Genomic DNA, 17,404 nt, shown 5'->3' with positions numbered 1-17,404 from the left:
TCATAACTTTCCTTCCAAGGACTAAGCGTCTTTTAATTTCATGGCTGCAGTCACCATCTGCAGTGATTTTGGAGCCCATGAAAATAAAGTCTGTCACCGTTTCCATTGTTTCCCCATGTATTTGCCATGAAGTGATGGGACCAGATGCCATGATCTTAGTTTTCTGAATGTTGAGCTTTAAGCCAACTTTTTCACTCTCCTCTTTCACATTCATCAAGAAGCTCTTTAGTTCTTCACTTTTCTGCCGTAAGGGTGGTGTCATCTGCATATCTGTGGTTATTGATATTTCTCCTGTCAATCTTGATTCCAGCTTGTGCTTCACCCAGTCCAGCATTTCTCATGATGTACTCTGCATATAAGTTAAATAAGCAGGGTGACAATATACAGTCTTGACATACTCCTTTTCCTATTTGGAACCAGTCTGTTGTTCCATGTCCAGTTCTAACTGTTGCTTCTTGAACTGCATATGGATTTCTCAGAAGGCAGGTCAGGTGGTCTGGTATTCCCATCTCTTGAAGAATTTTCCATAGTTTGTTGTGCTCCATGCAGTCAAAGGCTTTGGTGTAATCAATAAAGCAGAAATAGATGTTTTTCTGGAACTCTCTTGCTTTTTTGATGATCCAACAGATGTTGTCAATTTGACCTCTGGTCCCTCTGCCTTTTCTAAATCCACCTTGAACATATGGAAGTTCGTGGTTCATGTGTTGTTGAAGCCTGGCTTGGAGAATTTTGAGCATTACTTTGCTAGTGTGTAGGATGAGTGCAATTGTGCAGTAGTTTGAGCATTCTTTGGCATTGCCTTTCTTTGGGATTGGAATGAAAACTGATCTTTTCCAGTCTTGTGGCCACTGCTGAGTTTTCCAAATTTGCTGGCATATTGAGTGCAGCATTTTCACAGCATCATGTTTTAGGATTTAAAATAGCTCAGCTGGAATTCCATCACCTCCACTAGCTTTGTTCGTAGTGATGCTTTCTAAGGCCCACTTGATTTCACATTCCAGGATGTCTGGCTCTAGGTGTGTGATCACACCATTGTGGTTATCTGGGTCATGAAGATCTTTTTTGTATAGTTCTTTTGTGTATTATTACCACATCTTAGGGAGAAGGCAATGGCACCCCATTCCAGTTACTCTTGCCTGGAAAATCCCATGGATGGAGGAGCCTGGTAGGCTGCAGTCCATGGGGTTGCTGAGGGTCAGAAACAACTGAGTGACTTCACTTTCACTTCACTTTCACCATGTCTTAATATCTTCTGCTCCTGTTAGGTCCATATCATTTCTATCCTTTACTGTACCCATCTTTGCATGAAATGTTCCCTTGGTATCTCTAATTTTCTTGAAGAGATCTCTAGTCTTTCCCATTCTATTGTTTTCCTCTATATCTTTGCACCGATCACTGAGGAAGGCTTTCTTATCTCTCCTTGCTATTCTTTCGAACTCTACATTCAAATGCAAAGTATCTTTCCTTTTCTCCTTTGCCTTTTGTGTCTTTTCAAATCTTCATAGAAAATAATTCAATACTTCAACACTTCATAGAAAATAATCAAGTTACAATAACAACCTGCCCCTTAAGAGGAGAGATTAAACTACCTCCCCTCCTCTGTCTCCAATTCCCATTCCAAATCCTTCCACCCCTGTGTCCCTGACAAGGAATAGATGGCATCACTGCTCAGAACATTTTCCATCTCAAATATTTTGGGTGTTAGCCATACCTTCTTTTGACACACAAAAATGTAATCAAATAGTTTTGGTTTAAAACATTTTCTGTTCAGTGAGGCAAGATGTCCTTGATCTGCAAAAAACGAGGGAACGGGTTAAAAGGAAATACCTCATTCCATCTTTGAGAGCTTATGTGTTAACGGTGCGGTAGTTATGCATGGGTGGACATCAGTTACTTCTTTAATCTAGACGCTCCCGATAATATGTCTATAGGTGCTATTAGGTACCACAGAATAGACCAAGGCAGGGAGAAAAAAAGTGGGGAGGGAAAATGAGGTGGCAGGAAAAAATAAAATTAAAAACTAGGCAAAAAGGATGATGATGAGATAGCACAGAAAAAAGTGTTAGATTTCAGGAAGCAATGAAGTGCCATTCACCATACTCTACATTTGACTGCACTCAATTTATAAAGCATTTTCACATTATGACCTATGACATTAAGGCCCCAAATTACCTTACTGCTATTCTAGATATTACTGAGTAATTTTCTACAAAAGAAGTTTTTGCTAAGAGAAGATTATCATGAAAACTCTACCCCACAGGAAAGAAAAAGATATTCGGGTCTGGACCACTTTACTTTTCATTCAAGTAGTTTTTAAGAATATGTAAATAAGAGTGGTTCCAGCTTGAGCATGATTCCAGGAGCAAGAGCTAAACTTGGATAAGATTTACAGTGAGAAGCAGATAACCCAACAGCAAGCCTATGCAGGTACCAAGAAATCCTACAGAAATTAATAAACTAATCTTTCTACCATTAGTGATTAAAAAAAAGCTGAAAGTACTTGTAAACTCATTCTGTATCAGTGACTAAAGCTCCTGAAAAGAAATGAAGCAGAAATCTAAAGCTTTTAAATGAGTATTTTAACTAATAATTTTTTGAAATATTTTACTGCAGCAGTCTTTGCTTATATATTTTTAAGTTATTTATTTTTCAGAGTTCATAGCTACTTATAAAAGTATTTCCTTATATGGAAAGACTTTTTCTTCAACTATCACAAAAGAAATTCTCTCTTTAATAAATATAAATTTTTTTAAAAGTTTACAAATAAACAAAATAATTTTATGTTTTCCTCTCCTGAACAAATTTCTTTGAAGGGTTAGCTTGAAAAAGACATGTCCAAGACTATGGTATACACAATATTTAAAGTTTTAACATTTTAGATTTCACCATGGGGTTTACTGTAAAACAAGAGTAACACTGCCAAATCCATTTGTCCACAGATACTCAGCTTTCTATCTTTTGAGTTGGTTAGACTACAGAAAGTTGTTAATGTACCAGGAGTCTACAGATTTTAAAGTGGAACTGAAAAAATTTATATGACTACATCTTTTCCTCTTTATATACTATACGAAAAATATATTACTTGGGCCGCCTTTTACACCTTTCACAACAGGCCTCTATAAACTCTCAACAAATTGGACTTGTACTTAGGTCTTTATAAAACAACCTGAGAGGGCTCAAGTGTCGCATTCCTCGTTTGACAAAAGAGGACAAATTAATCTCTAAGAGCTTTGGCCATTTAAGCCTACAGCCCCTGCCCTGCACTAGTGCCATGATTTAAATTCACAACTCCTGATTCCCAAGCCTTTGACTGCTCCAACCAACAAATCACATTTAAACCTTCTCTAACCCTGTGTTTCCCAAATCTAGCTGTGAATCAGAATTACCAAAGGATACCATGGCCCTACCTTTGATCGATAAAGCTGGATATAAGTGTCCTAATCCTGTACAGCACACAGCAGCCTGCCTTTTAATATCTGGATACCTAAAGCGATGGCACAAATGATAAACCAATTTGCAGAAATTTTTCTCACAATACCATGTAAAATTGGTACATGTCTTTGTTCCTTTACAGTAATTCTGACCTCAGTCTTTAATTCTGCTCTGTGAAACAAAATCATACAGATTTCAAATCCAGTTGGAAAGTAAATATGTGTGGACGGAAAAGCCTGGTAGGCTGCAGTCCATGGGGTCGCTAAGAGTCGGACATGACTGAGCGACTTCACTTTCACTTTTCACTTTCATGCATTGGAGAAGGCAATGGCAACCCACTCCAGTGTTCTTGCCTGGAGAGTCCCAGGGACGGAGAGGCTGGTAGGCTGCCATCTATGGGGTTGCACAGAGTCGGACACAACTGAAGCAACTTAGCAGCAGCAGCAGCAGCAAAAAATAGATTTGGGCTTCAATTATTGGAATTTTAACGGAAACCTGGCCAGAGGAATTGCTCATATACAAGAAAAACACAAGTCACGAGAACTTCTTACTGAACACAATTATCAGTCTCTTTTCCTATTTTGTAAAATAGAATTAACAAATACAAAACAGCCACAGGACTACAGATGAGGCAATAAGTTTATATTCCTTTCCACTACAAGTGGGATCATTTATGTGTCTCAGACCTGAATAAAATACAGGTAACAATCTAAATTCAATCATGACAATAAAATACTTTCCATTTTCCAAGTTTGATGGTAATAATATATTTACACTTTTAAAAATATTTTTTCCTCATTTTTTTGTTTTTTAAAAAGACAGAACATGCTCAAGAGTACACAGAGTGTGGAAAAAATCATCACTTTGTCTAAGAGATCAAACAGTAGTATAAAATAATGTTCTTTTACATAGTCAGGCCAATATCAATCAAGCCAATTCAAGAATGATACCATCAGGGAATCTAACATGGTATTTACTTCAAAGATGACACTCAAGTAGTTATTTAGAATACTATGCCTAATGCACCTATCAAGAAGTAAGCACTGCTATCTAAATTTTGTGGCTTTTAGTATCTTCTATATCCACCACCACCTCCTCCATACGGATCTCCATAACCTCTTCCACCATAGCCTCCTCTTCCTCCATAGCCCCCTCTTCCACCATAATCTCCCCTCCCACCATAATCTCCCCTGCCTTGGAAACCTCCTCTACCACCCCCTCCCCCAGCACCTCCCCACCCTCCGCCTCCTCCCCCTCCCCATCCCCCGCCTCCTCCCCCACCACCTCTCCCACTCCCACCACCTCCTCTGCCACCTCCACCACCCCAACCACCCCTTCCACTGCCTTCCTGTCTCTTTTGCCAAGGCGGCATCTCAGGGGGTGGTGGTTCAATTTCATTCGGCCGTCCTCCCCTGTCAGGCACCCTTCCCATCAGCACCTGTATAAAGAAATACTTTCTTTCAGTTTCCAATATTATAAAAGTTAAAACTTACTTAAAGGATGCAAGCAATATTGAAGTTATTGTTCTAATAAAGAAACAGAAGCCAAATATTTTAGGACATGAAAGTACCAGACATGGCAATATGAATTAATATTGAAAATATAAAAGTGATGTGTGACAAATTCCTCACAATGTGCTGTTATTTTAAACAGTGTGGGAGAATATTTATGAAACTTAAGAACTTGCTTAAACCTCTTTAGTAAATTTTATAACAAATGTAGTACCCATCACACTAAGAAAACTTTTTAGCAAAACATTTACAATGTACATAAACTTCATACCCTATACAACTTAACTCCTATCCATATTCACTTACACAACTCTGGACTTTCTATTGCCACTGGTTTGGTAACAGACTATGCCATAAAAGACTATTTCTAAGCACATTTTATTTCAACAAAGTATGAAGTACATATGATAACACATGGGTGTAATACGGGCAGAGATGAAGGTTATCAACTGCACAGAGCTATAAGGATTTTTCATGAACTATTCCTTTTTTTATGAGAAACTTACGCTAACTTTCAATGATACTAGTTACTATATTATAAAAAAAATAAAGACTTAATACACTTCCTTAACCATGCTTCATAATATTTCACAGGATAAACTAAGGAAGAGTTTGCTTCAAGTACCCAAACTTCTGTAGAAAGGAACTATTTTATATGTCCATGAACAGAGACCAATAGGAAGCAAATCATTTCCTGCTAGTGTCTTTCAGTAAAGATAAACCAAATGTGCCTCAGCCAAAATGACCTATCATTTGTGTTCTACTTTCCTGATCCTCTAATCAAAATCATGTTTTACTACTTTGTATCATAAATGAAGACAAAAAAGTACAAATTCCTCACTGTTGGACAAGCTTCAAAGTACACATATATTCTTCAAAGTACACTATAAAGTTGGTAATACTGTCCTAATCACCAAATCCAAAACCAGCTTTTCTTGGTTGGTGTCCTCAATGCTGTCTCCACCAAACATTCAATGTCGGTGGATATACAGGGACGCTGTTCCAAGATCTGATAGTAAGACTGCCCTCAAATAATTAGACTATGAACTACAAACTCAGAAAACAGACAGGCAATATCACTTAAGAGAACTCTTGATCCAGAAAGACCTTGATGCAAGATATAAAGTAACATATTTAAAAACAGAACACTTTCAGAATAGAGGCTGCTAAGTCACTTCAGTCGTGTTCGACTCTGTGCGACCCCATAGACGGCAGCCCACCAGGCTCCCCCGTCCTTGGGATTCTCCAGGCAGGAACACTGGAGTGGGTTGCCATTGCCTTCTCCTCAGAATAGAGGAGGCTGATCTAAAATGGAAGCAGGAAGGCCCAAACACTGGTGCCTAACTTAACGATAATTAGCAAACTGACTGTATACAACCATCTCCTGATACAGGACACCTTTCTCACTGCACTGAGAAGTGGTATTGTAAAATTACCCAAGTCCCGTACTTCTTTCGGCTGTTTTATAGTAAAGTTTGTCATAGAGTGCTCTAACTGAAGAGTATATGCTAGACAAGGTGATATAAACATTCTAAATTATCTTATTGTTGCTGCCACTGTTGTAGTGTAAAAAATTCAGACAGTCTGAGTTGATTTAAGACCACTGTCAGAGAAATGGACCCATACTCTGAATCAGGAAATGGAACATTCAAGAGATTTTGCAATTTCTAAATTGCAGAAGTGATTTCTCTAAGTAAATAGTAGAGCTCGGATGTGAACCCTAACCTGTATGACTCTAAAGCACATACGCTTTCCTCTAAACCACGGATCTCACGAGTATGTGTGAGTATACAAAATGACTCCTACAGATTTTTTACTGACAAAAAATGGTAAGATTATTGGAAAGAAGGCAAATAATTCTGGCTAATGATATTGATAAAAATAATTCTTAATTCCTCTAATTCAGATAAAACTGTGATTTATGAATACAGAAATTCAAATAAACATGCACATAGAAAACATTAGTAAGCCTAAACTGATTCTCTTTTCTAAGAGTTCACTGGGATGAAAAATGGATTAAAATCTGTAAAAACATCAATCAAGGATATTATAAATTCTTTCTCCACTGTATTTAAAAGAAAAACCAACCTTATTAATGGCACATGCTGTCTTCTCCCGGCTGGATCCACTACTTGTCCTGATGATCTTGGACAGATCTTCACGGGCAGCAAGTAAATGTGCCAAGGTTATTGTTGTCTTGGGTGACAAAGCATAACGCTTAGGTTGGTAAATTCTTGCTATGTCATCTGTTTTTAACTAAATGACAAAAGTCAGGGGGAAAACGGAACCAAAGAACATTTCAGTGAAAGAGCAATGGCAATCATGATCTTCAGAAAAAAAAAAGATAAAACACAAGCAAAGAAAAAAACAGCAAAACATTCAAATATCTGATAATCTGTTAGTAGAATGAAGGGGAAAAAAAAGAGACCAAGAAATGCTAAAAGACCATGTAACTACCCATAACAACTCATTTTAAAAGTAACACAAAAAAGATTCCACTATTACCAAAGAGCAAAATACCTAAAAATAGCTTTACTGAAAACACACATACAGAAACTTTAAGATGAAAACATTAGTAAATCTACAAAAACAAAAGGAGAGCTTGAATAAATGGCGAGAAATACCATGTTTCTGAATGGGGACATTGAGTATTGTCAGTTTTCCTTGCAATTAATTTATACATTTACCGCAGTCCTCTTGGGATGTATTTTTAGTGGAGCAGGGAGGTAAGGGATATCTACAGTTAACTCAGAAATGAAATATGTATGAAATGACTAAAAGAATTTTGGAAAGAGTTTTATCATCTATTAACAGGTAATATGAAATTATTCATCACTGCCTTAACAACTTACATTCACTGACTACTTGTTAAAAGTGCTATGATATTCATTTAATATCATTTCTTTAATCCTCAAAACATCCTTTTAGACTGGTTGTACAGGTACGCTATCCTACCTCACTCTAATTAAATGGAACTTGTTGAGGGGAGGGAATGAACTGATGAAACAAAAGGGGCAGTTAAGATTCCCGGCCTCAAAATTTATGAATACAAGACGAAGCAGCAAAGATCAGTGAGACAAAAGACATGGAGGAAACTTAAATGCCTATTATTAAATGAAAGAAGCTAATCTGAAAATAATAATCTGTATGATTCCAACCATATGAAATTCTGAAAAAAGCAAAACTAGAGAGATAATAAAAAAATATCAATGGGTTGCTAAGGTTGTGGGGAGGGAGGGAAGAATAGGCAAAGAAGAGAAGATTTTTAGGGCAGTGAGAATACTCTGTATGATACTATAATGGTGGATATACCTCTTTGCATATTTTCTCAAACCCACAGAATGTACAGCACCAAGAGTGAAACCTAATGTAAGCTACAGACTTTGGATAATAATGATGTATCAATGTAGGTTCATCAACTGCAAAAATTTACTACACTGGTGGTGGATGTTGATGATGGGGCTAAGTATATGTGAAAGCAAGGGCCAAATGGAAATCTCAGAACCCTCTGTTCAATATTGCTATGAACCTAAAACTGCTCTAAAAAATAAAGAATATTAAAACATAAAAAAGGATCAATGAGAAAACATTTTTTTAAATGGTGCTGGAATGAACTATTGTCTATTTGTAGAATAATAATAATAATGCATAACCTATAACAAGGGATTCCAAATATAACAAACGTTCATTGTTTAACTAGAGCAACTATATGCCAATACAATGGACAACCTAGAGAAAAGGACAAATTCTTAGAAAGACACAACCTTCCAAAACTGAACCAGAAAGAAACAGAAAATATGAACAAGTCATCAGAATTTGTAAATTGAATCAGTAATATAAAAACGTCTAATAAAAGTCCAGGACCAGACAGCTTCACTGGTGAATTCTATCAAGCATGTAGTGAAGAGTTAACACCTATCCTTCTCAAACTATTTCAAAAACTTGGCAGAGGAAGGAACACTCCCAAGTTCATTCTATGAGGCCACACCTTGATGCCAAAACCAAAGATATAAAAAAAGAAAATTACAGGATAATATCACTGATGAACATGGATGCAAAAATCCTCAAAAAAATACTAGCAAACCAAATCCAACAACACATTAAAACAATCAGACACCATGATTGAGTGGGATTTATCCCAGGGATGCAAGGACTCTTCAACATAGGTAAAATCAATCAATTGGATATATCACGTTAACAAACTGAAGAATAAAACCATATGATTATCTTAACAGATGCAGAAAAAGCTTTTGACAAAATTCAACACCAATTTCAGATAAAACTCTCCAGAATGTGGACACAGAGGGAACATACCTCAACTTAATAAAGGCCATACATGACAAACCCACAGCAAAATCATTCTCAATGGTGAAAAATTGTAAGCATTTCCTCTAAGATCAGGAACAAGACAAGGATGTTCACTCTCACCACTTTTATTCAACATAGTTTTGGAAGTCCTACTCATGGCAATTAGAGAAGAAAAAGAAATAAAAGGAATCCAAATTGGAAAAGAAGTAAAACTGTCACGTTTGAAGATGACATAATACTATACATAGAAAATCCTAAAGCTGCAACCAGAAAACTACTAGAGCTTAAAGAATTTGGCAAAACTGCAGAATATACAATTAAAACACAGAAATCTCTTGCATTCCTATCCATTAACAATGAAAGACTAGAAAAAGAAATTAGGGAAACAATCTCATTTACCATCACATGAAAATGCCTAAGAGCTTCCCAGGTGGTGCTAGTGGTAAAGAATCTGCCTGCCAATCCAGGAGACATAAGAGGTGCAGGTTCAATCTCTGAGTTGGGAAGATCCCCTAGAGGAAGAAATGGCAACCCACTCCAGTATCCTTGCTGGGAGAATCCCATGGACAGAAGAGCCTTGTGGGCTACAGTCCATGGGTCATAGAGAGTCAGACATGACTGAGCACAAAAAGCATAAAATACCTGAACTCGGAAAACTGTAAGATACTGATTAAAGAAATCAAAGATGACACAAACAGATGGAAAGATATATACCATGTTCTCAGATCGGAACAATCAATATTCAAAATGACTATACTACCCAAAGTAATCTACAGATTCAATGCAATCCCTAACAAATTACTAATATCATTTTTCACAGAATTAGAAAACTTACAATTTGTATGGAGACACAAAAGACCTCAAAAAGTCAAGGCAATCTTGAGAAAGAAAAACAGAGCTGGAGGAATCAGGCTCCCTGACTTCAGATTATACTACAATGCTAAATAGTAGGGTATATAAATCAAAAGGATAGAAAGCACTTATAGTCATCTAATCTATGATAAAGAAGGCAAGAATATACAATGGAGAAAAGACAGTCTCTTCAAGAAGTGGTGCTGGGAAAACTGGACTGCTATGTGTACAAGAATAAAATTAAAACATTCTTTAACACCATACACAAAAATAAACTCAAATGAATTGAAGACCTAAATGTAAGACTGGATACTGTAAAACTCTTAAAGGAAAACACAGGCAGAGCACTATGATATAAATCACAGCAAGATCTTTTTTGTTCCACCACCAAGTGTAATGAGGGCAATGGCACCCCACTCCAGTACTCTTGCCTGGAAAATCACATGGGTGGAGGAGCCTGGTAGGCTGCAGTCCATGGGGTCACTAACAGTCGAACACGACTGAGCGACTTCACTTTCACTTGTCACTTTGATGCATTGGAGAAGGAAATGGCAACCCACTCCAGTGTTCTTGCCTGGAGAATCCCAGAGATGAAGGAACCTGGTGGGCTGCCGCCTATGGGGTCGCACAGAGTTGGACACGACTGAAGTGACTTAGCAAGTGTAATGAAAATAAAAATTAACAAATGACAAATAAAAGTGCTTGCACAGCAAAGGAAATCATCAACAAAACTAAAAGAAAACCCACACAATAGGAGAAAATATTTGCAAACAATGTGAACAAGTGATTAATCTCCAAAATACACAAACAGCTCATGTAGCTCAACGTGAAAAAAAAAATGGCCAGAAGATCTAAAGAGACATTTCTTTAAAGATGACATAAAAATGGCTAAAAAGCACATGAAAAGATGATCAACATCACTAACTACTAGACAAACGCAAATCAAAACTACAATGAGCTATCACCTCACGCTGGGAGAATGGCCATCATCAGAAAGTCTACAAACAATAAATGCTGAAGAGGGTGTGGAAAAAAGGGAACCCTCTTCAATGTTGGTGGGAATATAAATTAATATAACATTACTATGGGTAGTATTCTGGTCTAGAGAATTCCATGGACTATATAGGCCATGGGGTAGCAAAAAGTCCGACATGAGTGAGTGACTTTCACTTTCTTTACGGAGAACAGTATGGCGATTCCTTAAAAAAAACTAAAAGTAGAGCTACCACATGATCCCGCAATCCCACTTCAGGGCATATGTCTGGAAAACTGTAATTCAAAAGGACACATGCACCCCAATGTTCACTGCAACACTATTTGCAATAGCCAGGACATGGAAGCAACCTAAATGTACATTAACAAAGGAATGGATAAAGAAGGTATGGTGTATATATACAATGGACTATTACCCAGCCATAGAAAAGAACAAACTAGTATCATTTGCAGCAACATGGATGGACCTAAAGATTATCATACTAAGTGAGGTTAAGTCAGACAGAGAAAGACAAATATCATATGATACTGCTTATACGCGAAATCTAAAAAAAATCATACAAATGAACCTATTTACAAAACAGAAATAGAGTCACAGATGTAGAAAACAAACTTAGGGTTATTAAGGACGAAGGGAGGGAGGAATACATTGCAAGACTGGGACTGACATATACATACTACTGTACATAAAACAGACAACTAGTAAGAACCTACATATAACACAGGGAACTCTCTCCAGTACTCTATAATGATCTACATGGGAATAGAATCTAAAGAAGACTGGATGTAGGCATATGTATAATGGTCTTACTTTGCTGTACAACAGAAACACAACATTGTAAATCAACTGTACTCCAATTTAAAAAAGTAAAAATTTTTAAAAAGAGTTCATTTTTTAAAAGTTTTAAAACTGAAAAACTTAACTATGTTATAAAGACTACAATTTCTGCACATCAAAAGACATAACAACTGGGGAAAATATTTTCAACAAATAAAGCAACTAGCTAACTTCCTTAATATATAAAAAGCTCAATCAGAAGGAAAACCGGAAGGCCTCAGGGGAAAAAAATATAAGACACAAATAGAAATTTCAAAAAAATAGGAAATTTAAATGACTAATAAGCTTATGAAAAAAAGTTCAACTTTACTAACAAGACAAATAAACGAAAACAATTTAGTAATTTTTAACCATCAAGTTAGCCATAAAATTGACAATATTCTATTAAAGGGGCTAAAGTTAGAGCAAAATGGCATTGACCTTATTTGTACGAGTTTAAATTCATACAAAATTTCTAAAAAACAATCTGGCCATGTGAATCAAGAGCATTAAGAGTCATAACCTTTGACACAGTGAATTTCCATTTAGGAATCCACAGGTTTCTCATCTGCAGACACAAAAGGCTGATTGTGCAGTTATGTGGGGAAACATGAATGAAACTTGACAGCATTATGCTAAGAAGTCAGACATAAAAGCCACACATTGTATAATTCCTTATATATATGACATACACAGAACAGGCAAATCCAAAGAGAGACAAACTAGATTATAGTAAAGGAAGGTTTCTTTGGAAGGACTGATGCTAAAGCTGAAACTCCAGTACTTTGGCCACCTCGTACGAAGAGCTGACTCACTGGAAAAGACTCTGATGCTGGGAGGGATTGGGGGCAGGAGGAGAAGGGGACGACAGAGGATGAGATGGCTGGATGGCATCACTGACTTGATGGACGTGAGTCTGAGTGAACTCCAGGAGTTGGTGATGGACAGGGCAGCCTGGCGTGCTGAGATCCATGGGGTCGCAAAGAGTCGGACACAACTGAGCAACTGAACTGAACTGAAAGGAAGGTGAGGGTACTGTGAATGACCACTGAAAGGAATATTTCTGTTGGGGTTGAGGGAAATGTTCTAGAATCAGATCATGGTTACATAATTCAGAGAGTATACTAAAACCCACTAAATTATATACTTTAAGATGGTGAATTATATCTCAATTAAAAATTAATATAAAAAGGATATTGAAATAGAACTTTTAGAGATATGGGACAATGATCATACTATATTCAGTAAAAAAAAAAAAAATCGAACTATAAAATTATACTTTTATTTCAATACTAGCAACATAGAGAAATCAGATTAACCATACAAATAAATGTGCATAATCTTCTTGAAGGGCAACTCTATACAGGGTGTATGAAGAGCATTTTTAAAATGCATATTCTTTGATCAAGAAATTCCATTTGTAGGAATATATCATGTACATGAACAAAAATGTAGTTGTCAAGGACTTCATTACAGGCTCTAAGAAGACAAAATTAACGGAAACCTCAAAATCAATAGAGTATATCCATATGATAAAATGTGGAAAGATTTTAAATGCTATAGAACAACTGTTGATCAATCATTCAACAATATCAGACACATGAAATAGGGAGAATAATATAAAGATACATTAAATTTAACAATTTTAACATTAACATTAAATTTTAACAAAGAAAACTCAGGGTATAAATGTGTATGTACAACTGAAAAGGATGACATGAAAGGTCAAAATTTGATCATAATCTAAGAAAAAAACATTTAAAAAATCTTCCAGAATAAAGAAAAATGAAAACATAATCTCCTTGTCCTAAAACATGATGAAAAACACCAAGAGAAAAATATCAAGGTACTTCCTAAAAGTATTTTCTCAAAGTCTCTAAGTTTAAGGCTAGTCAAGAGTATACATTATCATAAGTCTGTGCCACTCTGAATGTTCAAAGAGCACGTCAAAACTCATTTGTTTTGGATTCTTCTATAAGCTTAAGGACAACACTGAAAATATCCTCCAATTTGGTATGTTAAGATACTTTTAATGCACTACCTTTCACAATATTCTTTATATTCCTAAATTCCTTTTCTCATTAAAATTCTAGCAGATTAAACTGGATACCCAATATGTATACAACCTCTGTTAAGCTTCCAGGGGTCAGTAAAACTCATACTTTTCATACATCTAAATTCTATTTCCTTTCTTTAAGTCAGCAATCATGTCATCTACTTCTTTGGTAACTCAGACCTCTCGGAGCATCTAGGTTTCTTGCATACAATGGTTACTCCAAACACATGGACACACATGTCTAAAATTTATCCTGGTACACATGCAGAAGAGAAACAGGTTTTAACCTTCTGAGAAGCCAATTAGATATTACAGACAGTGAAATATTCTAAAAATGTTCTACATCTAATCATACAAGGTAATGAGATGCTCATCCAGAACCAGGTACATTGTAATGTGTGCAACATGTGAGGTGCTAAATAAATATTTATTGAAAGAAAATACACATAAGACAGTCCTCAACTCTCCCTTACAGCTATTCTATTACTATGCTAAAAAAAATTTATCCTGTTCTAATCACTCTTTAATTTTTTTTTGTATCTGTCTGCTAGGTGTTTGGAAGGAAACTATGTATATATATAAGGGAGTATTTCTAGGTAAATGAGTCAGATAACACATACTAAATTATTAAAAAAAAAATACACATATACTATAATAAAGAGACTAGAAAGAGGGATACAGGTAAGAAGAGAACCAACATCTCAGAAAATGAGATCAGGAGCCAAAAATAGGGGTTAACTCAGTCTATTTGTGGAATAATCTATTCTTCCAACCATTGGTGCCATGCTGCCACTCCTCCCCTGGCCAAATGAGAATAATGTACAGAAAATACGAGGCTTCCCTTCTTTAAAAAAATGAGCAGTCACACTTCTACAAGTGAGCATTAGAATTCCAGTTCACAGTAGCCAAATCCAAAACCTGACATCAACAATCCTGATCAATGACTAGCTCCCAAACAGTTTTTCAGTGTCTTCTCTTAAATATGGACAACGAAAGACCATAATCCATTTGAAGAAAGCCTCCATAAGACCAAGACCAAGAAAAACAAATCAAAAATTGCCCTGAAAGAGACAGGAAATAATGAAGGGGAAAAAACAAAACAAAAAACCTTTTATAAAAAATTGTCTTCATCCCCATTTAAGAAGATAGCACAGTCATAAAAATAAAACAAGAAAAAAAAAAAAAAAAAAAAACACAGGAAAAGAAAACTCAAGAAGAAAAAAAAATTCCCAGAAAGGAAAAAATGGCAGAAACAAAAATTTAATGACAAGCACAAAATAAAATTGAGGAAAATTCCAAGAAAGTGAATCAAAAAGGAAAAGAGAAAATGAGAAAAAAAATAAAGCAACTTATGAGGATCTACTCAGAAAGTCTAATATCGGAATAAGCGTTTCAGAAAGAGAAAATATAAAAGAAATATAAAAGTTGAGTTTATAAATTGAAAGGCCCACCTAATGTTTAGCACAATGAGTTTAAAAAGACCCTGACTGACATATGCTGTGAAATTTCAGAACTCTAAGAATAGAGAAGAGAGTCTAAAAGCTCTCAGAGAAAAATAAAAGCTCATCCAAAAGAATGGAGAACGGCATCGGTTTCTCAACTGCAGCACTACATGCTAGAGAACAATGAAGTAACGCCTTCAATATTCTTAGGGAAAATGCTTTCCACCTAGAATTTTATATTTACCTAAACTATCAATCAAATGTGGCAGCAGAATAAACATATTTTCATAATGTAAGGATTCAGAAAAATCACTGCTATGTGTCCTTTGTTAGGAAGTTATTTGTGCATTTACTGTAGCAGGTTGAGGGAAAAAACAATGAAAGAGAAGACCATGGGATCTAGGAAATAGTGGAGTAGCCAAGGATAGGCATGCAAGTGGCCCAAATTGCAATAGGAGGATACAAGCCATTAGGATGAAAGAATACAGAAAAAAAGGACTCATCAGAATACCTGATTTTTAAAAACAAAAAAAAAAGGAAAGGAAGAAAAAAGCAGCAGCAGCATATGGTAAAGAAATACAATGCAGGAAAAAAATAAAATCCATTAAAAGGAAGATAAAACATCTGGTAAATAGAATGGCTCCCCAGAGATGTCTCCATCCTCCCTGAAACCTGTGAATATGCTGCCTTGCAGATATAAACGCAAGTTAAGTTAGGATCTTGAGATCAATTATCTGGGTGAGCCCAGTGTAATCACAAGGATCTCGATAAGCGAGACACAGGAGAAGGCGTATGACAATGGAAGCAGAAACAGAAAGACTGAAGATCCCACACTATTAATTTTGAAGATGGAGAATCAGGTCCAGAGCTCAGGTATACAGGTGGTATCTGGAAAGTAGGAAATGCAAGGAAATAGATTCTGCCCTGCAGTGTCTGGGAGGACTTGCAACCCTGCCAATACCTTCATTTTAGGACTTCTGATGTCGAGATCTGTAAGAGAATACATGTGTATTGTTTAAATCACTAAATTTGTGGTAGTTTGTTACAGCAACCACAGGAAACCAATACAGGGCACCACATGGAGAAAGACCACCTAAGAGCACAGATGACAAGTGAGGGACCCCTTGCTAACAGCAGAACCCAGACATGCAAGACAACCATCTTAGATGTTTCAACCCACCCCAGCCCAGGTACCCACTGAATGAAGCTGCGTAAGTGACCTCAGCTGATACAATACCGGGCAGAAGAACCACCCACTTACCCAAAGAATATAATAATAGTATCAAAATAACAGGCACAGATTTACCCTATCACTTGAAACAACTATAAAACTGGACAATCCACATGAACCAGTGGTTTTCAGACACTGGATATCCAGAAGCATAGGACAATGATCCCTCTAACAGGAGAAGCAAATGTTTTCCTCTATTTGTCCCAGCTTACTGTCTGGAGTGATTCCAGACTGTAATGCAGGGTGCGGTGGATGATCCCAGATAAAGCCTGGGTACAGATTAAAGGCATAAAAACGGAATGATGGACGATAGCTCTCCAGAAAACTATCTGAAGAGATTCACACTTGGGAATGCTCCCACCCTGCAACCCTTTTCAATTGGCACACAGTTCACAGCCTTAAGACACCTTTAAGATTTGTTCAGACATCAGTGCTGCCTAATTGACCAGTTGCTCATTATACCTATCTCACTACCACATATGATGCCTTCTTTTATGTATCAGTTCAATTCAATTCAGTGGCTCAGTCGTGTCCAATTCTTTGCAATCCCATGGACTACAGCACACCAGACTTCCTCGTATCCTTGCATAAATCATAACAACTGAGTTTTAAATAAATGTGAAAGATACGGTCAGAAATTAACATATCTATGAACAGAGACCAGGATTATTTAAGACCAGCAGTTGGTCTAGGCAGGAGCTTCAGATAGAGCAATAAAGTGCAAATGCGGCATCATTACATAACAGACGAGAGAGGCTGAAG

At 36.5% G+C, this 17,404-nt stretch overlaps 1 protein-coding gene across 1 annotated transcript in view; it reads right to left on the bottom strand.

The window, feature by feature from the left end:
- Positions 1-3,979: 3,979 nt before the first annotated feature.
- The window catches only part of FAM98B (family with sequence similarity 98 member B), a 33,321-nt gene continuing 19,896 nt past the window's right edge, over positions 3,980-17,404 (bottom strand). The window contains exons 7-8 of the mRNA XM_027553493.1: positions 7,032-7,199; positions 3,980-4,870 (exon numbers count right to left, since the gene is read on the bottom strand). Coding sequence (XP_027409294.1) covers positions 4,499-4,870; positions 7,032-7,199 — 540 coding nt within the window. The 3' untranslated portion in view covers positions 3,980-4,498. The remainder of the gene's footprint in view (positions 4,871-7,031; positions 7,200-17,404) is intronic.

The sequence above is a fragment of the Bos indicus x Bos taurus genome, chromosome 10, assembly GCF_003369695.1.
Source record: "Bos indicus x Bos taurus breed Angus x Brahman F1 hybrid chromosome 10, Bos_hybrid_MaternalHap_v2.0, whole genome shotgun sequence".
NCBI lineage: Eukaryota > Metazoa > Chordata > Mammalia > Artiodactyla > Bovidae > Bos > Bos indicus x Bos taurus.
Note: the sequence above shows the minus strand (reverse complement) of the source record. Positions and strands in the feature narration are given on the sequence as shown.